This window comes from Stegostoma tigrinum, chromosome 17 (assembly GCF_030684315.1).
Source record: "Stegostoma tigrinum isolate sSteTig4 chromosome 17, sSteTig4.hap1, whole genome shotgun sequence".
NCBI lineage: Eukaryota > Metazoa > Chordata > Chondrichthyes > Orectolobiformes > Stegostomatidae > Stegostoma > Stegostoma tigrinum.
The window spans coordinates 37,226,432-37,253,563 of NC_081370.1; the positions used below are offsets into that span (position 1 = coordinate 37,226,432).

Below are 27,132 nucleotides of genomic sequence, written 5' to 3' on the forward strand. Positions count from 1 at the left end.
GCATGGGAGAATGGTGGAAGTGGATTCCAGAAGAGGTTCAAAGAGAGTTGAATATATATTTGCAAGTGATGAATTTAGAGGGCTACGCAGATAGGGCTGGAGAATGGGACTAGCTGGGGTGGTTGTTTTGGGAGCTGGTACTGACATGATGGGTCAAATGGCTTCCTTGTGGACAATAAGATTCTATGATTCTAGATACATTTAGGGGAAGCTAGATAAACTGATAGAGGATAACAAAGAATATGGTCAGTATATGAGTTGAAGAGAGATAGGAGGAGGCTCTTCACAAGGTACAAGTAAGGATAGGCCACACTACCCAGTGAGACTGCTCCCTCAGTCAGTACAATCATGCAGATCTGGGTTCCAACTCCATTGTTCCATCTTCTTCCTTTACCTCTCAATTCCCTAAGAGACCTGAAATCTTTCTATCTCATCCTTAAATAGAATCAGCGCTGAAATATTCCCAACTCTCATGAGGTAGAAAATTCCAAAGGTTCCCATCTGAGAGAAGAAATTGTTTCTCATTCCCAGTCCTGAATGATCAGCCCTTATCATGAGATTTTGATCCCTTGGTCTAGATTCTACAGGCAGCAGAAACAATCTGTGTCTACCCTGTCAAGCCCCTTCATAATAGGCCAAATGACTTGCTGTTGAGCTGATATTCAATGTTACAAACAGCTGGAATGTTTGCACAGCAGCAGACCCATCTGACCTATGTCCCATAATTCTGGTCTCCCCCCTTCCTTTCGGTCCCACATTTGCACAACTTAATTTATGTCATTTTTAAAAATATGTCTAGCATCTCTTCATTACCATTAGCAACCTCCTTGTCTTTAGCTGTAAACAAGCTTATGGTCTGCTGCACTCATTCATCCTGACCCTCTGCCTACAGCATTAAAAAAACCCAATATTCCAACTCTTTCTGTTCTGAAGGCAAGCCACATCAGACTCAGTGTTAACTCTGTTTCTTCCTCCACAGAAGTTGCCAGACCTGCTGAGTTTCTCCAGCAATTTCTGTTTTTATATCGGACTTCCAGCATCTGCAGTATTTTCCTTTACATCGTGGAAGTTTTGGTTTTCTGTAATAGAAAGTCAGCACTGATGTGATGGGCTGAATAGCCTCTTTTTGAACTGTATGCAGCAGTGAAACAGATGTTGGTTTAAGTAGTTGCTGAGTTACAATGTAATTGTGAAAATATCAGAATATCCACCACCCTCCTGTGCAAAGTGTGTTTAATATTTATCTTCCTTTCCAGCATGAAAAGAAAAATGAAGACAGTGATGCCACAAGTAAGAGGAGGAAAAAGACTGGCATGCTGTCTCAAGAGGTTAGTGAGATAATGACTATTGCATGACAGTAACAAACCGAAGGAGGGTTTTAAACAGACAAGATCTGATTGTTTTCTTCCTGAGCAAGTTAAATCCTTCACTGGTTCAGTGATGTATAAGATTGGCCCTTTCTGTGAGTGACAGCCCTTCTATTCATGGTCATCTTCAAAAGATGAGAGGCAAGAACCCACTTGTGTCGAGTCACTTCTGGCTTTGTGCACAGTTGTGTGCCTGGGTGTATCCAGATATGTAAAACTGGTGCTTTCCCATCCTCACATGGCAGACGGGATATCTAGGTTGAGTTCTACAGGTCCTGGTGATGCATGTGTTGTTATTAAGGAGAGAAGAGGCATGAACCAGCAAGTACTAGTGTCATTTTATTACCAAGTTGGTTAGATTAAATGTATATAACTGTAGACCTGTTCGAAAGTGCAGTAGGATCGTTTTAGGGGTGCTTTCACGTATTTGCCAGAGAGGTATTTACTACATGTTCATGATGGGGAAGTAGGTTACTCACCAACACAAAGCCTGCTCCAGCTTTCGCAAGGTGTGTTGCTGCCTCTGGATCTGTAGGAAAAGTTCAAGTTCTTTGCCATCCGCTTGGTTAACTCAAAGCCAGGCTCATCCTTGCTCCCTGACAGCAGTAGTAGGCTGCCAGGCAATGCAGCAAGTGTATGCGGCATCTTCCTATGTGTGTGTCATTTCATCCGAAACCCATATGCCACCCCCATGGAGGCTCTCATCTGAGTCCTCTGCAGCAGTACTGTCTGCCACCTGATCCTCCAGGTAAGATGGCAAACAAACCATCTGTGCCCCTGGCATGGCTGCCTGGTGACTGAGCATCTCCTGATCCCAACTTGAGATACATGCAGTTTCCGTATCTGAGCTGGTGGCAGTGAGAGTCTGTTCAAGCGATGGGCTACTTCACTAGGGCTGCTATTCCCTTTGCATTCTCCTGGGACCAGTGTGTCCAGGCCGGTGGCAGTTATTGGGTGTCTGAAAGCAAGTCAAGAGGGAAGGGGAGTGAAACTGAAGGGTAGGAAGCAAGAAATCCATGGTCAGACCATCAGCAACTTGCTCACACAGCAGGATGAATGTAGGCTGGGAGTTCAAGAGGGCCTTTAAATTGCTGTAGAAATGCAGATAGCATTGTGGAGCTGGAGGGGCACAGTAGGTCAGGCAGCATTAGAGGAGTCCTGCTGAAAGTTGTCTGTAGAAATGCCAATTGATTCTGTTCCATTTTCACCAATCCATACCTTCCCCACATTTTCCTGACATTCCCGTCTTGCTGGTGACATGTTTCGTTTGTATTCGTTCGGGTTTTCTTGGAGGACTTGCCTCTGATTGCTTTCAGTACAGGTCTGATCTTTCCCGGGCAGGAGGCGAATCCCAAAACAGATGAAACAAAAAGTGCTGGGAACCAAAACAAAGTGAAGTCGATGGCTACCCAGTTGTTAGCAAAGTTTGAAGAGAATGCTCCGAGCTCCTCACTCCGGAGACAGGTGAGAAATTCTCGAGATGGGCCCTCAGTTTGGAGCGCCGTACAGGGGTGAGCAGGATTCTGTTGTCCAAACACTGGATTCTACCCGGCTGTGAGTGCAAATGTGGGATGAGTTATTGCAGTGAATGGGATGCCATCGGCCAATTGGGGGATCCTGTGCTGGTGTGAGTGCGAGTCATTTGGCTGGTCATCAAACCCTGTGCCGTAGTCAGTGGGATTCCATTATGGATTATGGATTCTGAACCAGTATGAATGGGATTCCACTGTCGGAATGCTGGATCCTGTGCAGATGTGCATGCACTTCCATTGGCTGGTCATGGGATGATTTATGGATGTGAGTGGGAACCCGTGGCTAGGCAGTGGATGATGTGCAGGCATGAGTGCAATTCCATTGGACGATCACCAGATCCTGTGCTGTTAAGTGGGAATCCATCAGCCAGTCACAGGATCCTGAGCATGTGTGGGTGGAATGCTATTTTATTCCAAATCCAATAAAATTTAATAAGAAGTGATTCTTAGTTTCTGGTGTGCGCACAACAAATAGCGAACTGGCGTAAAATTGCTCCTACATTAAGACAATAATTATTCCTTTTAATAAGGAATGTGTTTAATGCTCTTAAATAATAGGAACTATTAACAATGTTTTGGTGTTGGTTTAGGTATAATATCGGAAAACAATTAAAGAAACCACAGAATCAGTCTGATTTTAAACACCAGGATGGAATGAACTACTTTAGAATCAATGATATTCTACTGAGGTGTAGACTCTGTTGTAATCAAAGAAGCATTGTTGCCAGTCTGTGCATAGCATGTTCCCACAAACAGCAACATTAAAATGAACACCTAATCTATTTGAGTGGCGTTCATAGAACATAGAACATAGAAGACCACAGCACAGTACAGGCCCTTCGGCCCGCGATGTTGCACTGACCAGTGAAACAAAACTGAAGCCCATCTAACCTACACTATGCCATTATTATCCATATATTCATCCAATGGCCATTTAATTACCCTTAAACAGTCTTCAACTGTTGCAGGCAGGGCATTCCCTGCCCTTAATACTCTCTGAATGAAGAACCTACCTCTGACATCTGTCCTATATCTATCACCCCTCAATTTAAAGCTACGTCCTCTTGTGCTAGCCATCTCCATCTGAGGAAAAAGGCTCTCACTGTCCACCCTATCTGATGTGATAATAAATCTAATTCTAATTCTCAACTTATTCTGCCAGTGTTGGTTCACAGCCTAGCTGAAATCTTGCACAAGTTAAAGGGCTAGTGTCCAAGTGAATTCTGTTAAAAACTGGTCTCGCAACCGCTGATATGGCGGCTCCGGTATCATCTTCCATTTGACCCAGCTGGCCATTTAACCAGTTGTTCATCTTGATTGGTTCTGATTTAGATGTTGGAAGCAATTTAAATGTTCCAAACCAGATGCAGGTGGAATTTCGAGAGTATGAACTCTTCTGGGTATGCTCCCAGATACTGTCCTATGAGTTTTGTTGCTCTATTTAAATCTGGTAGAACTCTGTTACTATTCCAAATCTGCAAAATGACTACAATTAACAATGGCTTTTTGGGCAGGATCCTGAAGAAAATTCCAGCTATTTGGCAAAGACTTGGCTTTGTTTTGGGGTTTTACAATAGCCAAGGCAATCTACAGTTACTCTCAGCAGGATAATTCCTGATCAAGGCTGTGCAGCTGCACTCAAGTAGTGTTCCCCAAGCTCAGGCAGACTTGTGAGGCTGTCCACTTCCATCAGAATACCTCACAGGTCAAGTGTTACACTTATTGCATTTTTCAATGCTAAGGCCAGCTGAAACGCCTGTTTGAAGTCCAGTTGAAACAGTAGGTATTTTTGCACAGTCACACGTTAATCACACTTACTAGATGGTCTCTAAGCATTTCATCAAGGGTTAAACCAAATTTACACACTTCTGCCAGTCGTTGGGATTAGAGGAGGTGTGGGGTCGTAATATTCCTTAACTTTGTCAGTCAATTCTTGAAAGGTTTTAGACTCTGGTGCCTCAGGAAAAGTCAGACTCCTAATGACAGAAAAAGCAGCTGCTCAACAGGCTGCCAGGAAGATTGTCATTTTATTCTGTCTGCCACAATGTCATTGCCCAGAAAAAAAATGTATTCTTTCTACATACTGGGCTATGTCCTCAATGGCAGGATCAAACAATTTGGCTTCAAGGTGATCTCCCCTGCTTTTCTCCAGAATACTGCCATGTCATCTTTTATAGCCACCTGAGAGAGTGTATGGGACAATGGTTTAACACCCCATTCACAACACAACGTCTTTTGACAGTGCACTCCCTCAACAATGCAATGGGAGTGTTGAACTAGATTTTGCATTCAAGTATCAGGAGTGGGACTTGAAACCAAAACATTCTTACCTGGAGCTGAGAAGCTAACCAAAGCTGACGGACAGCTGACCTTTAAGGTAACTGTATATCAGACCAAAGAGGGAAGAACAGAAGGGGTAACTAATAGCATGGTCAAAACGGTGAATAATTAAGGAAAGGCATTAAGACAGTGGAGATGGTGAGGTTTAGGGAGGGAATTACAGCGCATGGAGCCTAGGTAGGTCAGGGTGAAAATCATGCTGAAATCCAAGGAACTTATTGTTTCATAGATGGAGTGTAGAGCTGGTGGAGAGTAGAGATATGGAAGATTGTCGTTCATGAGCTTGTAGACATTGGTGACAGGGCTGGCATCTCCTGTTCAAAGGAAGGTAGAGGATGGAAGATCAATGAGGTCATTGAGGCAATTGAGTTTGGGAGATGATAAAGACATGATTGAAGAGTTTTGAGGCCCCTGGGTTGAAGTGAGTGCACAGGTGTTGAAGTAAACTTTAGCCTCCAAACACTTTCATTTGATTTGCTGTTTGAATTTCCTGGTCCAGAAGGATCACATGAAGTTTGATTCATACTTTTTGTCATTGCTGGATGAGCCAACAACCAAAACACCAGAATCAGTAGGTATGAAGTAGATGGGATTTAATGGTATTCCATCCTGTGTTTAAGCACCCTTAATGATGCAGTAGAATTATTCAACAACATTTTCTTCTAAGTCAATAAGGACATATTAGGGATGCTGAATTAAATGCCTGATCAAAAGATGTAGGTTTTAAACTGCATCTTAGATGATAAATAATAGGTAAAGAAACATGAGTTAGAGGAGCAAAGAGACCTCAGAAGGCTGTCAAGATGGAGGGGTTTATAGATAGGCCCTGGAGAGATTTGAAAACAGGGTGAGAATCTCAAATTAAAGGGATTACTCATCTGGGATCCGGAACAGGTTAATGGACACTTGGGTGAAATGAATTTGGCAGAGTTTCGAACACAGATGACAAAATTTTAGATGAGCTCAAATTTGGAAAGGTGTGAGGTTGACCAGGAGGGCATTGAAATAGTTGAAACCAGAGGTAGTGAGCGGTGTGGATGAAGATTTTAGGAAGGTGAGGTGGAAAAATGCAGGTTTGCAAATTAAACTTCTGCTGCCGCTCCAAAGGTCATCGCTGTTAAACCAATATAGATGCCAAGCTTGAACTATTGACATCTCAGACCAGCAGTGAATCACTGTGCATCAACCTTTTTCCTTCAATGCTAATATCTTTTCGTTTTCTCACAATTGTAACAATTGCCAATTCTCTCTTGTTTGCTTTCCCTTCCTGTCCTTTCTCAATGTTTCATCGTTTCTCCTGTCTATTACCTGGAATGTAGATATCTGTGCCTTCCTGTGTTACAAAACCACCACTGCCCGTGTCTCCCAAAGGTCACACAAACCCTCGCTTTCTTAAACCTGACGACCAAGGTGGGGCTGTTCTCTGTTCACGGAAAATGAAGGTACGAAGATTTGTGATGTGTTATTAGTCATGAGAAATAAATGAGTACCTCACACTTGATATTTCAACATGAATTGCCAACGTGCAATGCAAGTTTTAAAATAAATCTCAGTGACAACAGCTTTTATTCATGACTGGCTCTGTAAGAAAATCAAACCAGAGATGGGAAAAAGATTGTCAAGAATAATTTTAAAAGTGCTACAGTGGATTGTAATCCAAATTTTTAAACTGGGACTGTGTTACTCTGCCCTCGCTGGTGGAAGCGCTACCAAAGGTGTGTGTGTGTGTGTGCGTGTGCGCTACACGTGCCCACAAATGTAATTTGTACTGTAAATGTGGACACTGGGAATCTATAAGAGAAATATAAATAATAGACCTAATGTACAGATTTTTTTAATGAATTTTAAATGAGATCTGCTCATCCAGTACAATTTAACTCTGTGGTTTTAGGCCATTTCACCTTAAAAACTAGCAGGCCCATGTTTCCCGTGGCAATATACAAGATCGTCGACGCTGAGGGTGTATTAAATTTTCCTGTGAATTTACTGGCACATGGTGTAAAAGATCAGGTGACCACAACACGAGTGTGTCATACAGTAATAGTGATACATTTGACTTCCCTTACACCTTTTACACTTGTCTACCCCGTCCCTGTCCCAGCTCATTTTAACTGCTTGGTGAAGTGACAAAGTGTAGTTGTATCCTGACCCCTCTCTTCTCCTTTCTGTGATGCCCACTTGAATAAGGGCATACAATTAAATGCAGGATTTAGGTTAAGTAGGAATCAACAGTAATTGAGGTTTTGCTGCAAGTTTTTAAGCAGTTTTATTTTTTTTCCTCACTGAGATCTGCTCTGCATTCCAGTTTTGATCAAATCCAGCTTTATGGTACACTGTGTAAGTCACATTAAAAATTGAAATGTTTCCCAGGTTACAGATTCTTAAATGTGCATGGATAGTGGTTAATTGGCTAGAATCTTTTAAAAGTAGGCATATATAGCAAGTTCCACACATGCTTCAGCCCTGATTACTTACTTTAATGTTTATGCCCCTTCATTAATTAATGAGATCGGCAACAAATTTCTGAGCATTTTGACGGTGCGAAAATTGGGGTAGAATATTGGCCTTAATTGTCACATAAAATTCCAACCCTGCACAAAATGTTCCTGTTAGAAATTCCTACGTCCACATTTATCATAGGAACTGTCAATGTCAACAAGCCACACTGTACTTACACTTTCCTGCCAGTCGAGGCACTATAGCATCACATTGGTGGGAAGTTGGAAGTAGTGATGACCCCATTTGGATGGATACTTTGTATGATATGTGGGAATTTGGGAAATTTTATAATGAAAATGTTGAAATAGGTATTGTGGTCTGAAAATGGCAAGTGAAATATATTGACACGTTCTAGCCCAGTTGTCTACTGCTGAATTAATCTGCTTCATCAGAAGACTACAGTATGGTCTTGAACCCCCATGAGCATACCACAGGAGACATACATTATACACTCATATTTACTTGTTTCCCTGTGGTGGTTTTATTTCGCCTGTGTTAATCCTGTTGTGTCTTTTCTTTTTGTAGTCTGACCTGGTGGTCAATGCTGAACAAGTAATCAGAGAAGCAAAATACATTAAGAAAGTTGAGAGTCAGGCAGGGGCTTCTAAACGTCTGAATGTATCTCCTCACTCCGCTTTTGCTCTTACTGGGGTTCTCCAGCGCCTTCAACGTTTAGAAGAAAAGCTCGATCAGGTGCTGTCTTCTCTCCCTCTCTCCTCTTCCTTCCTTTCCCTACCCCTCTCCTTCCCTTCCCTTCCATTCCTCCTACCCTTACCTGTGTTTGATGCTTCGTACTAATCATTTTGCTTAGTGCTGGCAAAAGAATTCAATTTTAAACAAAAAACAGCCACACAGTATGAGTCCATTCAGCCCAACCTGCCTGTGTCAGAGAGCTACCTCATAAGTCCCACTTTCCTCTTTTCCTATTAGGCATTGAAACATTTTCATTTCAGATATTCATCCAGTTTCTTCCAAGTTACTTAAGATTCCTTTGCTCTTTCAGGCAGTACATTCCAGATCATAACAAATCAATAGTCTGCTTACCTCCCCTCTGTCTGTTTTACCAATTGCCTTAAATCTGTGTCTTCTAGTGACCTTCATGCTACTGGAAACAGTTTCTCCTTAATTAGCCTCTCCAAGCTTTCATCATTTTAAACAACTCAATTGAACCGCTTCTGAATTCCCCACTTTTGAGGGTGACCATGCATTGTTTTTCCAGTCTCTCCATATAATTGAATTACTGCAGCTTCTGCTTTCTGTCATGTGACTGCAGGAATGAGATTTACAGGAGACTGCAACTGTTGCGTTTTTAATTCTGCCTCCACTCATCTTGGAGTATCAATGTGGGCCTTTTAGTTGGATAATCTTAATCACTGAATTTAGGGATCCCTGTTGAAAGAAATTTGTGTTTTTTGTGAATCTGATATTTGGTTGACTGAGAGTCTAATATCTGTGCACATGAGTACAGATATGTTAGAATGTTATGCTCCCAAGGAACTACACCAGGTAGCTAGTTTACAATAAAACAAATTGTGTAATCATTTTTAGTACTAATTCCCAGCTTTATTAGCTTGTCCCCTAATTGTCCTTGAGAGAGTGGTGGTAAATTGCGTCCTTGAACTCCTGCCACCCACAGTGCTGCCATGGAGGGTGTTGCAGGATTTTTGACCTCCACGTTGGAAGGTGTGTAATTTGGAGGGAAATGTGCAGTTGGGTCTGTCCATGCGTCTGTTGTCCTTGTCCTTTTCGGTGTTGAAGGTCAGTTTTAGAAGGTTCTGCTGAAGATATAGATGGGGAGTTGCAATCGGTACTAATTGTGGTGTGGTGATGATTTGACAATGCTGCTAAGTTCAAGGAATGCTGCTCTTCTTGCATGATCTCCTCTTGATAATATGTGGCGGGTGTGCTGATCGGTACATTGTTTGTTTTCAGTGCCTGGACCAGAATCTGGCAAAGCAATCTGTGACTTCTACAAGCCTTGCTGCCACTGGGAAAGAATTTATTTATTCTTCCAAAGTGTTCATAAATTTTGAAATGCTCAAGTCTTCTAACCACCTTTGCTGTAAGGAGAATAATCCCAGTCTCTCCACAGAATTGAAATATTTGCTTTTTGTCCTGCTTGGTATTCCATTGAGATCAAAAGGATGAAAATAAGTTGCACTATAGGACTAACCACTCAGGTCTGGAGACAGCACCTTGAGGAAGATATATTGATATTGAAAGGTTTGCAGCACAGAATAAAACAGGGATTTAGAGGTTTATGTTGTGAAAAATGGATGTATGGAACAGTGCTGGTTATAGAGGTTTAAGGGATTGAAAGTTTAAGATGCTTAAGGGATTCATAAAGTAGGTTAAGAGAAATGATTTCCTCTGGTGTAGAGAACAAATGGATATAACCTTAAAATAGTTTTGAGCTATAAATCAGTCACTCTGTTCAATTCATTTCAAATTCAGGTTATTTGTGTGTAAACAGTGGATATATTAAATTTGTATAAGATATCGCTTATATCATATCAACATCCTGATCATTACAGTATGTATGGAGGCACTGGAGACTGTGTAAAAATAATTCACAAGGATGATAGCAGCAGTGCAGGAGATATACCCATTGGGAGAGCAGACAGACTGGGCTTGGTGGTGATGACCAAATGGAGAGCTTTATAGTTATGAGAGATTTTGATGCAGTGGACGCAGAAGGATTTCATTGCTGGGGAAGAACTAAACAAAATGCTATTAGTATAGGATAGATCCTAGGAATTGGGAATTCTAAAGAGATTTTTTCACTCTGAGAGTGGGAACTTGCTTCCACAAGGACAGGTCAGAGCTGAGGAGTATAGATGTTTTAGAGGGGCAACTAGTTACTGGGATGGAAATAAAGGGTTAAACTGATAGGGTGAGACAAGAAATAGCAGGAAATAGCTTGGGTGGAGCATAAATGGTTTTGCATCGGCTGGTTGGGCTGAATGGCCAGTTTCTGTGCAGTATATCCTATGTATGTGAACAGGGTTAAGAATTTGCGTAGCCTCTTCCTATGAGTTCTACAATGAACAGGAAATTGCTGTGCCAAATAACTTCCAGCCTGGAGAATTAAGATGTACCTTATTGAGTTTGACCTTTTACTGCTGATAGTTACCAGTGATTTGCCAGACTGTGGGTCCTACGTTGGCAGCAGCACCACCCACTTCCCTCAGTTTACAATCGGTACTGCAGCTGTCCACGTCTGACCCACTCTATCACCACCTCCTTTTCTGTTCTGTTTCTCTTCTGTGTCTTAAATATCTCTTGCCTTCTGCACCCCAGAGGAAAGCTCTGTCTCTTGCACAAGGTGATGTCCCCTTTAGCAGGAAGAGCATAAAGGAGAGAGGAGCTCATCTGACTGCCCTCTTTGGGGGCAGGACTCTCAGACAGCAGGTGTGTGCTTTCTTGGCTAATCTTTAATCTCATTTGAAATGATTACACTGACTAAGCGCTCCTTTCAGAGCAACAAGATATTGCAGCCTCTGCATTGCAAAGTTAAAACTGAAGTTTACAAGCAAACGCCAGGGTACTAAGAATCAAAAAAGTGAAAAGAAAGTCCTTGAAGGTGTACAGCAAGGGCTAAGTCCCAGGACAAGATAAATGTGGGGGTCCTGGGCGAGGGAGGTGGTGGAGCACTCATAGGGGGCAGAATTTATGGGCAGTACATGCGATGAAGAAAGGAGGCTGTTGATGCTGTAACATTATTCCTTCCCACTGATGGTTACTTTCTGAGCATCTCCCCTGCTCCTGAATACCCCCCTCCAGCCTGAAAATTAAGGCCGCATGAGAAACGTGCCATAAAGTGGACATTAACTGGTTACTGAAGAGTCTCAGTTGAGGCAAAGGTAGGTGGAACAGCCTCCGCCTTGCTCATCCTACAATAACGTAGCAAAGGACTTGGTGTTAGGTGGGACGTTGGTGAGAAAGATAGCCAGAGAACTTTACAGGCTCCAAAAACCGCCAGGAGGGAACATAATGTTCTGCCCCTTACGAGCCATTTAGTCCATCATGTCTACATAGGCTGGAGAGGAAACAAACTTGCTGCTGATTGCAACCTAATCTGTCGGCTTGCAGGTTGCAGGTGTAGCGTTTAAGTACCTTTTTAATGAGTTAGATGCTTCTGCCAAATCGGTCAGGGAATTCCAGCTACTCACCGCCCTCTGAGTGCAAAGACATTCCTTATGTCCTATCTATTCCTTCCACCAGTCACTTTAAACCTCTGCCCCTGGTAATTGATCTCTCCACAAGTTGAAACAGGTCATTCATATCTAATCGACCCAGACATCTCATCATTTTGTATACTTCAAATGATTTATCCCTCAGATCTTCTGTTCTAAGCCAAACAACTTTTCAAGCTGTGAAATATCATTGTAAATCTCCTCAGTACTCTCACCAGAACAGTTTTACCTTTTCCGTAATGTGGTGACCAGAACTATATACAAAGTTCCGTGTAGCTGTGACCTCACCAGCATTAGAACATAGAACATAGAACAGTACAGCACAGAACAGGCCCTTCAGCCCACGATGTTGTGCTGACCATTGATCCTCATGTATGCACCCTCAAATTTCTGTGACCATATGCATGTCCAGCAGTCTCTTAAATGACCCCAATGACCTTGCTTCCACAACTGCTGCTGATAAGCCCTCCAGTCCAGGCAGCATCCTGGTAAACCTCCTCTGAACCCTCTCCAAAGCATCCACATCTTTCCTATAATAGGGCGACCAGAACTGGACGCAGTATTCCAAGTGCAGTCTAACCAAAGTTTTATAGAGCTGCAACTAGATCTCACGACTCTTAAACTCAGTCCCCCTGCTAATGAAAGCCAAAACACCATATGCTTTCTTAACAACCCTGTCCACTTGGTGGCCATTTTAAGGGATCTATGTATCTGCACACCAAGATCCCTCTGTTCCTCCACACTGCCAAGAATCCTATCCTTAATCCTGTACTCAGCTTTCAAATTCGACCTTCCAAAATGCATCACCTCACATTTATCCAGGTTAAACTTCATCTGCCACCTCTCAGCCCATCTCTGCATCCTGTCAATGTCCCGCTGCAGCCTACAACAGCCCTCTATACTGTCAACGACACCTCCAACCTTCGTGTCATCTGCAAACTTGCTGACCCATCCTTCAATCCTCTCATCCAAGTCATTAATAAAAATTACAAACAGTAGAGGCCCAAGGACAGAGCCCTGTGGAACACCACTCACCACTGACTTCCAGGCAGAATATTTTCCTTCTACTACCACTCTCTTCTTCTGTTGGCCAGCCAATTCTGTATCCAGACAGCTAAGTTCCCCTGTATCCCATTCCTCCTGACCTTCTGAATGAGCCTACCATGGGGAACCTTATCAAATGCCTTGCTGAAGTCCATGTACACCACATCCACAGCTTGATCCTCGTCAACTTTTCTAGTCACATCCTCAAAGAATTCGATAAGGTTAGTGAGGAATGACCTGCCCCTCACAAAGCCGTATTGACTGCATTTAATCAAGCCATGCTCTTCCAGATGGTCATAAATTCTATCCCTCAGAATCCTTTCTAACACCTTGCAGACGACAGACATGGGACTTACTGGTCTGTAATTGCCGGGGATTTCCCTATTTCCTTTCTTGAAGAGAGGAATTACATTTGCCTCTGCCAGTCCTCAGGTACGACTCCAGTGGAGAGCGAGGATGCAAAGACCTTCGCAAGTGGCGAAGCAATTGCACTTCTCGTTTCCCAAAGAAGCCGAGGACAAATCTGGTCCGGGCCTGGCAACTTGTCAATCTTAATGTTGAACAAAATTTTCAGCACATCAGCTTCCTCCATCTCTATCCATTCCAGCATGCACACCAGCTCTTCAAAGGTTTCATTCACTACAAAGTTTGTTTCTTTCGTAAAGACAGAAGCAAAAAACTCATTTAGGGCGTCCCCTACCTCCTCAGACTCCACATACAAGTTCCCTATGCTACCCCTGTTTGGCTCTACTCTTTCTTTGACCATTCTCTTATTCCTCACATAAGTGTAAAATGCCTTTGTGTTCTCCCTAATCCGTTCTGCCAAGCCTTTCTCGTGCCCCCTCCTGGCTCTCCTCAGACCATTTTTGACCTCCTTCCTCGCCTGCCTATAATCCTCTAGAGCTGAGCTTGACCCTAGCTTCCTCCACCTTATGTAAGCTACCTTCTTCCTTTTGACGAGAAGCTCCACCACTCTCGTCATCCAAGGTTCCTTTATCTTACCCCTTGCCTGTCTCAGAGGGACATATTTATTCATCACTCGCAACAACTGTTCCTTAAACAGTCTCCACATGTCTATAGTGCCTTTACCATGGAACAATTGCTCCCAGTCCATGCTTCCTAACTCATGTCTAATTGCATCATAGTTTCCTCTTCCCCAATTAAATATCCTCCCATTTTGCCTAATTCTCTCCTTCTCCATAGCTATGTAGAATGTGAGGCAGTTATGGTCACTATCACCAAAATGCTGTCCCACCACAAGATCTGATACCTGCCCTGGCTTGTTTCCGAGCACCAAGTCTAGAATGGCCTCTCCCCTCGTCGGCCTGTCAACGTACTGAGTTAGGAAACCCTCCTGAACACACCTTACAAAAACAGCTCCATTCAAATCTTCTGCTCGAAGGAGGTTCCAATCAATATTGGGAAAGTTAAAGTCACCCATTACAACAACCCCACTACGTCCACACTTTTCCAAGTGCTTTTCGCAACACATCCTGCTGCTTGTATTCTGCACCTCATCCAATAAAGGGATATATTCCATAGCTTTCTTTATACGTTTCGTAGACTCGCTCACCAAGGTCTTTGCCTTCCTCTACCCCTCTCAATATCCTACCATTAATTGTTTTGTTTGCCCTCCCCCAATGTGTAGCCTCACTCCTCTTTGGACTGAATTTGATTTGCCACCTTTCTGCCTATTCAGCCAATCCATTGAAATTATCCTACAGTTATCAGCCATCCTCTTCAGTCGCAATTAACTGCAAATATTGCACATTTTCCAATCGTGCCAGTCACGTTTAAGTTTTGTGTGCAACAGGCAACAAAGAACCCAACAATGAGCCTTCTGGAACACCACTGGAAACTGCTTTTCATTTGCAAAACATCCAATGACATCACCTTTTGTTTTGGGCCAATTTTCAACCAACTCACCGCATTCCCCTGCATTCCTGGGCTTTTACTTTTCTGATCAATCCGCCACTTCGATCCTTGTCAAATGTGTTTTGAATTGATACCTTTCCTTTGGAAGGGCAGGTCAACTTGATACTGTTGCCAGTCACAGTGACACGGCCAGAGTAGAGCATCATCTAACTCTTGCTCACTGTTTACAAAGGGAAGCATCGACTCTCCAACTCATTCCTAGCCTGTGATGTCAAGATGAAGAGCAGCAACACGTGTCAACACCCCCTGCCTCTTGCCACCCCCCCCAAAAAAAACACAAACATGACCACCCCTGCTTCCTGCACCAAACCCCACCTCACTGTGACTTCCTCCTGTTTTGGCTCCCCATACTGTGGCACACCCAACCTCACATAGAGACTCCAACCACTATCCCACACCAACTCATCCCCTTTTTTTGGATTCATTCATGGGATGAGGGCTTTGCTGGCTAGACAGCTTTTATCGCCCATCCCTAATCGCCCAGAGGGCAGTTAAGAATCAGCCACATTGCTGTGGGTCTATGGTCTCATGTAGGCCAGACGTAGTAAGGATGGCAGCTTCCTTCCTGAAAGGAGATTAGGGAATCAGATGGATTTTTCCTGACAGTTGACACAGTCACCATTAGACTCTTAATTCCAGATATTTAATGAATTCAAATTCCACCATCTGCCATGAGGGGATTTGAACCTAGATCCACAGAACATTGTCTGGGTCTCTGGGCTAACAGTCCAGTGACAATACCACTCGGCCATTGCTTTCCACGTAATAGGGCTCTCCCCACCACCCGAAGCACTTGACATTTTCTGTCACTACCATTTTCTTGACTATATCCCATAAATCAAAGTTTTGGATGTTAGCTACGGAACTGCCTCTGTTTTCTGGCTTATAATATGTTGGCAGCTAACATGGATTCCCATATCATTCCAACTTTGCTTTGAATAGCAGATTTAGTGAACATTTTCATTCCTGCCTTTCCGCCTGTGGACACCTTGGCAATTGTCGTGTAAACCAGTGCAGTTCATTGATTTATTTCTAAGGAAGGCAATGTGCTGACTTTAGTTGGTTGTGACTGCAAACCCATGGTAATGTGTGTGGCCTCTTGAAATGGCAAAGCAAGTCAGTCAATAGATGGATAATTGGGGATGGACCACAAATACTGGCCTTTCCAGGGACACCCATATCTCATGCTGACGGCATTGGTTACCTCAATCTATCCTATCAGTCACCACTATTTATTAAATAATTTTATAGAGTAAATTCAATTGCTTTAGAAGGAGAATTAGCAGTGAAATCCTGAATTACATCTGTGTTTGATTTTCAAGTACTGGTCATATCAGGTATTGCAGTGTTCTAAATAACTCTCTATGGCTTTTTGCATCATTCTGATAACACAATGCTTATTCAGCTTTGGTCTTGTTTTATTTCTTCCGGGCTATTTTTCTTCCATATTTCCATCATGTGTTTCAACGCTGGCCCTAAACAGGTGCCTCTGTCCGATGCAAGCTCATCCCATTCTCTGTCCAACACCTCTCGCTCTACTCATGACTCTGCTTCTTCTTCGCTGTCTACCATCGCTCACCTAGCCGATCCACCAACACAGGTATTGCCTATCTGGATCTGTGTGCTGCTGATGCTGAGCAACATTGTGCAACTTTTTAAATTGTCCTTCTGGCGTCTTAAAAACAGAGGATATGTGCGCCAAAACTGAAACTTTTTGAAATGGGTTATTAACGTTAACTAGAGTCCGTTGGCACTTCCTAAACTAATGATGGAAAGTTACAGATCATGAAGCAAGTGGGGGGGGTACTCTACCTATCATACCTGTGCTAAAAGTTCTGTCCAATTCGTCCCCCCTTCTGTATTTTACCTTTTAAATTATTACTGACAATGAGTTATCCAATCCTTTCTGGAAACTTGTTATCAAATCTGTTTCCACTGTTACTTAAAGGCAGGACATGTCATATCATAGTAATCTGCTGTATAAAAAAAGTTCTCATTTCTGTCTTAATTTCTGTCAGTTTTAGTCAGGTACATTTTAGGGGTTGTGTGTAGAAAGTTAAGCAGATTTTAAAATCTTTTCTTAAAATAGCAAAAAGAATTATCAGATGGAGACATTAAGCATTCCTTATGCTAATATTGTTAACTCCTAATCTTATTCTTTACTGTGTTTTTGCTCTTCATATTGGTACTTTACATATCTCTAATTTTCTTGGCCTTTTTCTCTGGTCTTTCTCCTTTTTCTTTCTTTCAATCCTGCTTCTGTTCTGCTGTCCATGACCTTTGTCCTCTGAGATCAGCTACGCAGTGTGAAGGCGGCAGCTATTAACTTGGAAAAGATGTTTTTAAGCAGTCAGAACCAATCGAGTAGCCAGATCAAGGCTGAAGCAGAGGTGAGTAGTCCACCTCGGTCTTTATGATCATGCAATAACATCAAAGAGAAGTTCAAGAATAGACTCAAGTAGGACTCAAGTAAGCAGTGAATAAGGAAAAGTCCTTTCACTCCATGTTTTATTTACAAAACAAAGGAATTTGTGCAGCTTAGTTGATACCAAATTACTATTCTATTCCTTTCTCCCTCCTGTTTATCCAACTTTGCCTTAAGTGTGTCAGTGCTATGTAATGGAATCAGTCCATGGAGTAGCAAGTTTCACATGTTAGCCACTTCCTACTGGATTTAGTAGTAACTATCTCCTATTTCAGGCCCCAAGTTCTCATCTTGCCCATAAATGGAAGTGTCTTAATTTAAATCTACTTTATCAGGGCTTTTAAAACTGATGATTTGTCAGGGCACTCCTCAATTTTATTTTCTTATCTGTAGGGACGAGTCACAGCTGTTCAACTTTAGCTTCTGTTAGCATTACACATCTGCTTCTGGCGTTGTCCTCATAAATTTCCTTTGCATCTTTTCTGATGTCTTGATAGCCTCTTTTGTCCTTTCAAACACAGTACAGTGAAAACACTTTTCTTTTAAATTACTAAACTATGTAGTTTTCTAAAGAACGAATAATAAGTCTCTGTTTGCCCACGTGGATAGAGCTTTACTTTGTAATTAGAAGACCATGAGTTCAAGTCTGCTCCATAGGTGAAGCTGGCATTTTACTGCCTCGCAGGACTGTATTGGGCTGGATTGCCCTTTTTGAGCTGGATAGTGAGAGTCAAGAGTTTACTCCTTGGTCTGCCAGCTACAGGGTAAAGTGCCCATAAGGGCAGGGCTTCCATTGCATTTAGAGGGTGCTGGGCAGTGGGTGGCAGGAAAGGGCTGCATTTGGGCCAGCTGGACCTGGAAACTGTTTGGAAGTTGCCACTGGGGCTATGAGTACTGATGTGGGTTGTTCAAATGACCCATCTTGGTGCTGTGGAGATTCATCTCAGTTTTAATAATTATGGCCATCACACATCAAACCTCCTCACATCCACACGCACTCCTGTGACCAATTTATACCACCTCATGCTTTCATCTAGCCTCAGTGCCTCTCCCCTCAATGCCAAGCTATAACCCCAACCACCCTGTATGCCAGCCTGTGGCATTTTCATGCCCTTTTAACTGCAATACACTGTAGAAATAATGTTCACCATTTTCACAGTACCATGTTTCGTTTCTTTTAGAATTGACAACATTACACTCTCTTAAAGTCCATTTCCTTACAGAAAAATAAGTGTCAGTCATCTGGATCTTTTTATCAATAGTTAAAACTGCACGCACTTGGAACATCTTAACCTGTGTAACAAAATAGTAAATTGTGAAACCAAATTTAATTCATTGGCTAGCAGTAAAATGTCAAGGAGAGTAAAAAATGCCCCATAAGAGAAAGGAGCATGTTCCCCCTACAGGATCTAATCCTCTCTTTAATGTTGGCTAGTATCCTGCTGGAGAGACCCATATTACAGTCAGCCACTGCACAGTGATTCACCTGTTCAAAACATCGCTAACAAAATGCTGACCTTCCTAGTGTCAGCTACACCCCCTAGCAGATGTATTTTTAGATGTATCAATATTGGTTCTCTAATCTGTAATTATGCAGATATAGGGATGTTGTGTTAAAGATTATAGAATCACTAAGTGCAGAACGAGACTATTTAGCCCATTGTGCTGATGCTGCTGTCTTTAAGAGCAATCCAAACAGTTGCACATCCTCTGGTCCTTCCCCATAGCTGTGCAATTATGTCGTGTTCAAGTACTTATTCCCTTTCTTAATGATTGTATTAAATCTGCTTCCCCTCCTCCCAGCATCACCACCTCAGGCACAGCTGTCCAGATGACAGCAGCTCAGTAAAAAGTATTTTTATATCTCTCCCTCTAGATTTTTAGCCAATTATCTAGAATAGATGTCAGTCAGTTTCTAACCTGCCAGTGAAAACAACTTCACCTGATTCACTCTCTCAAAACATTTAATAATGTTAAACGCTTCTATTAAGTTTCCTCTTGGTCTTCTCTAGTGTAAGAAGAACAATTCTAATTTCTCCAGACTCTCCACGAAACCACGAGTTTTCCCCCAAATGTCAAACGAGCTTTTAACTCAAATGATAACACTGGAAAGAGGGAAGGTGTGCAAGCTAAGTCATATAATGGGGTCTAAAAATACCCATGTTCCTGAAGCCATGAGTGCTGTGTATTCTGCCCTCTTTTAGGTATCTACACATGATGAGCCTCGTGCTGTAGTCTGCCATTCAAGTGAAAGCAAATCTTCTCAATCTCCAAACTCTGGCCAGCACTGTCCCACTCAGGTAGATCAAACCTGAGGCACAGGTCATCTGCTGTAGTCAAGCATGTCCTCCCTGCACCTGCTGAAGGATGCATGACGAGCTACAAAGTAAAAATGTCTGCAGCACCTCCGAGAGAATTTCGTGTCAGTGAGAGCATGTCAGTGCTTGATGCCTGCTTTGTCCCAAAGAATGAGGTTTGCCATGTCCAGCATGCCGATGTTGTGCACTATTTCAAGAGACAGCAACAGCTTGTATTTGTATGACTCCGTTCAGCTAGTAAAGTGACCCAAGGCACTTCCTGGAAGACAGGACACTTTATTAGGACAGGGATCAAAAGCTTAAACAGAGAAGGGGCTTTTCAAGAGCATTTAAGAGGAAGAGAGTAGGTAGAGAGGTGGAAACACGTAGCGAGGAAATTTCAAAACTCAGGCATTTAGTTACAAGGTTGTGTTGCCCAACTTGTTTGATGACAAGAAAACCCTTTGGATCTGAAATGTTACATTTCTTCTTTATTTTGTAATGGTTTTAAAAGCAGCTGGTTGAAACTATTTCATTTATTTGTATCAGAGAGAGAGAGAGGGGAAAAGTAGGCAAGACTAGAGAGGGTTGGATAGGATAGATAGAGACAGAGACATTAGAGGGGTAGATCAACCAGGTTAAAGAGGGAGAGTTAGGGGGATATGCAAAGAGGTTGACAGACAGACAAAGAGAGAGACAGACAGACAGTCAGACAGAGGGAGAAAGGAAAATCGACAACGCAGAGAGCAAGGAAAGAAATAGCAGAAACTGACAGGGGTAGAAAACTCAATGGCATGATGGGCAGAGTAGGAGTGAACAGAATTGAGGTAAATCCTGAAGGACTGTACCACCATACCGGCAAGGAGGGCAGGACTGGATGGACATTACTCCAGGTTGACTTGGGTGTGTAAGCCAAACTGTTTGCTAGTATTAAACATTCATATAAATAAGGTGTTTTGTGAAGAAGGAAAGAACGTAATTGGATCCATAGACCATCAGTCATTACCCTCTCCCTCTCCAAGCTGCAGACAATTCTGTTATGGAGGCTTTCTGTGTGCAATATCATCATTTGGTAAATAGGAAGAGATCATTTGCATTCCTGTAGCACTTTTCAGAATCTCCAATCATCCTAAAATGTTTGCAGCCAATGGAAGTACCTTCTGAATTGTTGTCACTGTTGCAATGTGGCAAGTGTGGCAGATAAATTGGATATTGGAAGATCCCACAAACACTGATAACCAGATTATTGTTTTGGTGATGTTGATCATATATTTTAGGAGTCCCCAACAACAAGCAGTCTAAAAGAATTGTCATCACCAGGACTCAAAGGTTTAAAAGACATTTCACCACCACTGCTTTTCAAGGGCTGCAATGGACAGAAAACAGATGTCAGCCTTGCCATCATCATTCATACCCAGACAGCCTAATGAGCAAAAGCCTCTCTCATCTGCTGAAATGGTGTGTCAGTATTGTGGGCAATCTGATGATACAAGGGTATCATAGCTTTCTGTGGCAGCACCAATGTCAACTTACTGAACTTGTTGAAGCTGGTGATATTGAAGTGACATTAGCATAGTATAAAGCATCTCCTGGCTCTGAGAGTTCTGTGTGAATAAAACAAATAATGTTTATTGGTGCCAGGGTCAGGAGCCAGTTCATGGAATGCCAGTTTCTTCCAGAGCTGCCATCCATTAAATATTAGCCACCCGTTAGCTTCTGAAGTAGAGGGGCCGGTTTCTGAATGGCCAATTTGGAATTGCTCAGAACTGCAGAGATGAAGAACCTATGCTCAGTTTTGAATAGAAGCCCCATCTTTCCTTAACTACAATAACTTGCATTAGTTTTCAGTACCTTGTCAGCAGATTGTCAAGATTCCATGATCCCTACCCACCCCATTCCCAGTTTACTACTCCCCCCCCCCCCCCCCCCACCCCATCTCCTCCTCTAATGATTCTTGTTGGAATATTCTTTATCATCTAGGTAGAGTCAGAGGTTTACAGCGTAGAAACATGCCCTTCAGCCAAATTTGCCCATGTTGCCCAGTTTTCACAATTAAACTAGTCCCATTTGCCTGCATTTGGTCCATGTCCCTCTGTGCTTTTCCCATCTATGTACCTGTCTGAATGTTTCTTAAATGACAAAATTGCATTCGCTTCCACTGCTACCTCTGGCAGCCCACTCCAGACACTCGTGAAGTAGGTGTAGTTAACATTTCCAACCAACTAGAAAAGGCCAAAGGTTGCTGCATCTCTTCAGTCATGACAACTCTTCAACCTCAACTCTCAATTTTTTCTTGCCTGTCTGAGCTACCTTGACACCCTGGCCACTTAGAGCCAAATATTTGCCACTTAGTCCTAGCTGATGCTGTAGTGCATTGTCTGAGGGATTGCTGTGCTCCACTATACCTTATGCTCCATCGACCTGTTCAATAAAAAATGCTTTTACAAAAGAAATCACACGACAGTCTTTATGGAAGAACAATGAAATACTCTTGTTGTCATGGCCAAGGCTCATTGTCTTCTAACCAATAACACCAAGACCACGTGATCTAGTCATTCACCTCATTGGTACTTGTTGGAGCTTACAGAACACAGATGGGTGTCACCTTTGCCCAGCTACAGATGACTTCATTTAATGATTGACTGACAAATGTTCGGGACCTTTCTCAGAGACCTGAGCTGCTCTATGTTACAAGTCTTTCTAATTCTTAGTGTACGAATGACTTTGTAAAGAATTTGGTGCTTTGAATTGTGTCCAGCTATGTAAAATTGAGGTTCCGTTGAACAACCTTTAAATTCAAGGAACTGGACCACTAGATTTTGCCTTCTAATCAGAAGATCCCAAATCTGAACCCTGTTTTGTGGAGTGAAGCCAATAAAGATCAGAGCTTTTTCTCTGAATTCCTGATTCACACCCAGTGGATCCTCACTTTTTTGTAGTTTTATGGGTTACCCTCTTTTCTCATCATACAAGTTGTTGACGTTTATAAAACCCCTCTCCGCTACATAGGACTAAACTCTTCAAATTACCCAGTGGTGATGCAGTGGTAGAGTGTTGATATTGAGTCTGTCAAACCAGGTTACAGTGTACTTGAGCAAACAGTTTTTATATTTTCACACCATGTTGCGACAGGCTACTGTTGTTTGACCTACATTGCTGGTGACTAACAAGCACCAGTAAACATTTAAGTGCAAACAATAACAGATGAGCGAGATGTGTTATTCTGGTTAAATGAAATGGTTTCTAATCAATTACTCAGCTGCTAAACTGGAATGATTGCTTTGCTTCGGCAGTGAGCAAAATGTATTTTTCTTTGCTCCTCCTCTCGAAGCTGAAGCAAAGGATAATAGCTTTAGAAGCGACTAAACAAAATGTGAGCAGAAAATAATTGTACACAAAGCAAATTGAAGCCCCTCATTAATACAGAAATTGCTGAAATTACTCGGCAGGCCAGGCAGTTTCTGTGGAGATAGAAAGCAAACAGTTGACCTTATATATAGCCTGCTGAGCAATTTCAGCAATTTCTATATTAATGAGGAGCTTCAGTTTGCTTTGTGTACAAAGCAATCATTCCAGTTTAGCAGCTGAGTTTAAACCCATCGTACAGGGAACCCCCAGCTTCTGTCGCGACACAACAGGTTTCTTACAGGAACCCAGCACCCACAGACCAGTTGAGCCAGGAATGTTCCTAGTCACAATGGACGTTTCGGCACTCTACATTCACATCCCCCACAATGATGCATCACCTCAACAGCCTCAGTACCCAATGCCATGAACTGCCAATTTCCAGATGCCATCCTACAACTCATCCGCTTCATCCTCAACCACAACATCTTCACTTTCGACAACCAGTTCTTCATCCAGACGACAGCCATGGGAACCCCAATAGGCTAACATTTTCATGCACAGGTTCAAACAAAACTTTTTTGCTGTACAGAGCCTCCGACCAACCCTATACACCAGATACATTGACAATATTTTCTTCCTTTTGGACTCATGGCATAGAATCACTGAAACAACTACATAGTGATATCAACAAGTTCCATCCCACCATTAGACTAGCCACAGACTATTCTGTAGAATCAGCTTCTCCAAGCATCTCCATCAAGGAAGGACACTTCAGTTCCTCACTCTGCTGCGAGCTCACAGATAGCCTCATGATGCTGCGCTTCTGTAGCTTCCACCCTAAACATATTAAAGAAACTATCCCCTATGGACAAGCCCTACACATACACAGGATCTGCTCAGATGCAGGGGCACACGATGGCCACCAGAAGGTGTTGAAGGATGACCTCATGAGAATGGGATGCGATGCTGAACTCATTGATTGCCAGTTCTGATGCGCCACAGCGAAAAACCTGTAATGACCTCATCAGAAGACAGACACAGGGTCCAATACGTCCAATAGGATGCCCTTCATCGTCCAGTCCTTAGAGCAGAGAAACTACATGTTCTTTGCAGCCTTCAACGCATTATCGATGACGATGAGCATCTCCCCAAGCGTCTACTTCTCACCTTCAAACAACCACTAAACCTCAAACAGACCGTTGTTCGCAGCAAACTACCCAGCCTTCAGGACAACATTGACCACAGCACCACACAACCCTATCATGGCAACCTCTGCAAGGCATGTGAGCTCATTGACATGGTGACTACCATCACACGTGGGAGCACCACCCACAAGGTGCACAGCAGATACTCACGTGACTCGGTCAATATTGTCTATTTCACATGCTGCAGGCAAGGATGCCCCAAGACATGGTATATTGGTGACACCATGCAGATGCTACAACCACAGATGAATGGACACTGTGCAACAATCACCAGGCAGGAATGTTCACTATTAGCTGGGGATCACTTCAGTGAACAAGGACATTTAACCTCCAATCTTCGGGTAAGCATCCTTCAAGGCCGCCTTCAAGATACACAACAATGCAGAATCACTGAGCAGGGACTGACAGCCTAGTTCCGTACCCATGAAGATGGCCCCAGCCATGATGTTGGGTTCATGTCGTGCTACAGGCGACCCCACCACCCTATATACTTTTGCGAGCGTGCGTGCAGACAGACAGACACACACACACACACACACATATATATACACGCGCACACATACACACACGCGCGCGCGCACGCATACATACACACATATGCGCGCGCACACACGCACTCATATGCACATGCGCGCGCACACACACACACACCACACACACACACACACACACACACACACACACACACACACGTGAATTATTTCATCCAAGATGTTTGTGTATTTGCAGACACATTCTATTTTGTTCAAAAATAACCCAACCTGACTCCAGAGTAAAACACAGACAGATTCTAAACAAGGCCTCACTTCAAAAATGCATTGTCTGACCTGAGATGCCTCCCCTTGTGTACAGTGATAAGACCTTTAATTATCTCAGGGCAACGCCTTGAAAGAAATTCTTGGATTTACATTTTGATCAATAGGACCCTGTGTCTCCTTTCTAACTGATTAAAGATTCAACAGAAGGCAGTCAGTGAGCCATTTTTAGTGTTGTTACCTTTCTGCTCATAAATTCTACATCAGTATACTTTCTCTTCCATGAGCAGAGATTAAAAATCTAGTGTTTTCAAGTAAACCTTTTTGACTATAGCCCGGTGACGTGCGATTTTTTGACCTGGCTAGAAAATGTCCAGTTACTCAGCCTCCACAAATTTTGCTCCAGGTTTGGTGCAGTTCACAACAATTTAGTGCACTGATGCACTTTCCACAGTTTGCCTTGACAGAGTGTGGAGAATGGAAATCTGCAGTAGTGTTAATGTGATTATTTCCATCATTGTCATGTCACTAATCTTGTGTCGATTTCCCATTCCTCTCTGACATGTCGCTCTGGCTTTACAGGTATAATTTACAGCAACTCTTTTGAGATGCTTGTGTGTAATTTTGTGTTGTTGTTTGTTTAAGTTCATGACATGTTTAAGTTCATGACATTTGCTTCCCAGGCCAATGTCTCAGAATGCCAACCTAATCTTAGGCTGTGATCTCTGCCAGGGCAGCAACAGGGCTGCTTCTGTTTCTTTGAAATCATGTGGGAACGGAATGGAGTGGATCAGACCCCCTGCTTCTGTTGCTGCCCTCGTAATCCTTTGTACATGAGTCAGAACTTGATTTCTGTATCAAGTGCCCAACAAACCCAATGACAAATGCTGCGTAAATTCTCCAGTATTTTGAAGGGCTCGGAGGAAGGTCCACTATATTCCTACTTAGAAACCTCAATTGTCAAAACAGTCTTGGAAAATTAAGAACAGATGCTGGAAATGATCAGTTCTTTCTGTATAACATTCTGTGACGGGCAGAAGAAGTCAGAAGTCACACGATACCAGGTTATATTCCAACAGGTTTATTTGAAATCACAAGCTTTCAGAGCGCAGCCCCTTAGACAGGTGCACTGAGAGAGAAGAGCACACAGACACAGAGTTTATAGACAGAGAGATCAAAAAGTCTTATGAATGGTATGAGGGGAGCGTCAGATAATAGATCTCTGCAGGTGACCAAGAGTGTTAGACGGTGAGTAAAATGTCAACAGCTGAATAACCAGCGAAGGGATGACCTATAATCTGATTAATTGAGGCAGAGAGATAATTACAAAAAAATTAAAAATAAGTTGGCGTTGGAAAGAAACCAAATGACTGGAATAACATGATGGATATAACAGCCGCATGCTGAGGGTCTAACCAAAGTCACAAGTAATTTCAAACTGTACAAACTAATTAAGGTGATCATAACAATTTATCAAGGTGATGGTGTCAAAACAGGACAGTAAGGAAGATTTTACAGATACAGAATAGTGTAGGTGGGGTCACATGTAGCGTGACATGACCCCAAGGTCATGGCTAAGGTCGTGTTCATGGGTATGAACTTGGCTATCAGTCTCTTCTTGGTAATTCTGCATTGCTGTGTATCTTGGAGGATGCTTACCTGAAAATTGGAGGCTGAATGTTCTTGATATGTTTCCAACTGGGAGGGAACATTCCCATCGAATGCATGTTGCGCGGTGTTAACAAACTCTGGCAAACTCCCCTCCAAATTCCAGTGGTGATCGAAGTTACATGAACCAAGTGTTAGAGGCAAAAAGTCTCATTGCTTTTTTAATCAGATTCCATCCCAGCCCTATTGTAACTGTAATTAGGACTGCTGTCACCAGTTGAGACATTGTGCCTCATGAAGGAGTTGAGAACTTCAGTGGGTAGGAACTGATGAGAATTTCGAAGAATAGAAAATTTTCCAGTTGTTTCCCTTGGAAAAGTTTGCCACTTGTTTCCGTTGTGTGTCCAACCGCGGGCTTTGCCTTTTTGTGAAGTTGTGTGTTCTGTTGTGCTCTTTCTGGGCCTTGCTGACTGACTATTGTGAAGTCAGTCAGACCACAGTCTAGTGTATCGTGTAGTCTTGATTAGTAGTCTCTAACTCTTTCTTCACTTGATTTTCAGATAACCTAAACCCTCTCTTAC

General features: G+C 42.7%; 1 protein-coding gene across 4 annotated transcripts in view; it reads left to right on the top strand.

The window, feature by feature from the left end:
* mical2a (microtubule associated monooxygenase, calponin and LIM domain containing 2a) overlaps window positions 1-27,132 on the top strand; it is a 274,841-nt gene that overhangs the window by 131,325 nt on the left and 116,384 nt on the right. For 2 of the 4 annotated variants that reach the window (XM_059652086.1, XM_059652084.1), the window contains exons 15-22: window positions 1,257-1,328; window positions 2,709-2,831; window positions 6,559-6,681; window positions 8,264-8,431; window positions 11,039-11,149; window positions 16,397-16,513; window positions 17,211-17,303; window positions 19,543-19,638. In XM_059652086.1, coding sequence (XP_059508069.1) covers window positions 1,257-1,328; window positions 2,709-2,831; window positions 6,559-6,681; window positions 8,264-8,431; window positions 11,039-11,149; window positions 16,397-16,513; window positions 17,211-17,303; window positions 19,543-19,638 — 903 coding nt within the window. The remainder of the gene's footprint in view (window positions 1-1,256; window positions 1,329-2,708; window positions 2,832-6,558; window positions 6,682-8,263; window positions 8,432-11,038; window positions 11,150-16,396; window positions 16,514-17,210; window positions 17,304-19,542; window positions 19,639-27,132) is intronic. The other 2 variants (XM_059652085.1, XM_059652087.1) reach the window with 1 other exon arrangement.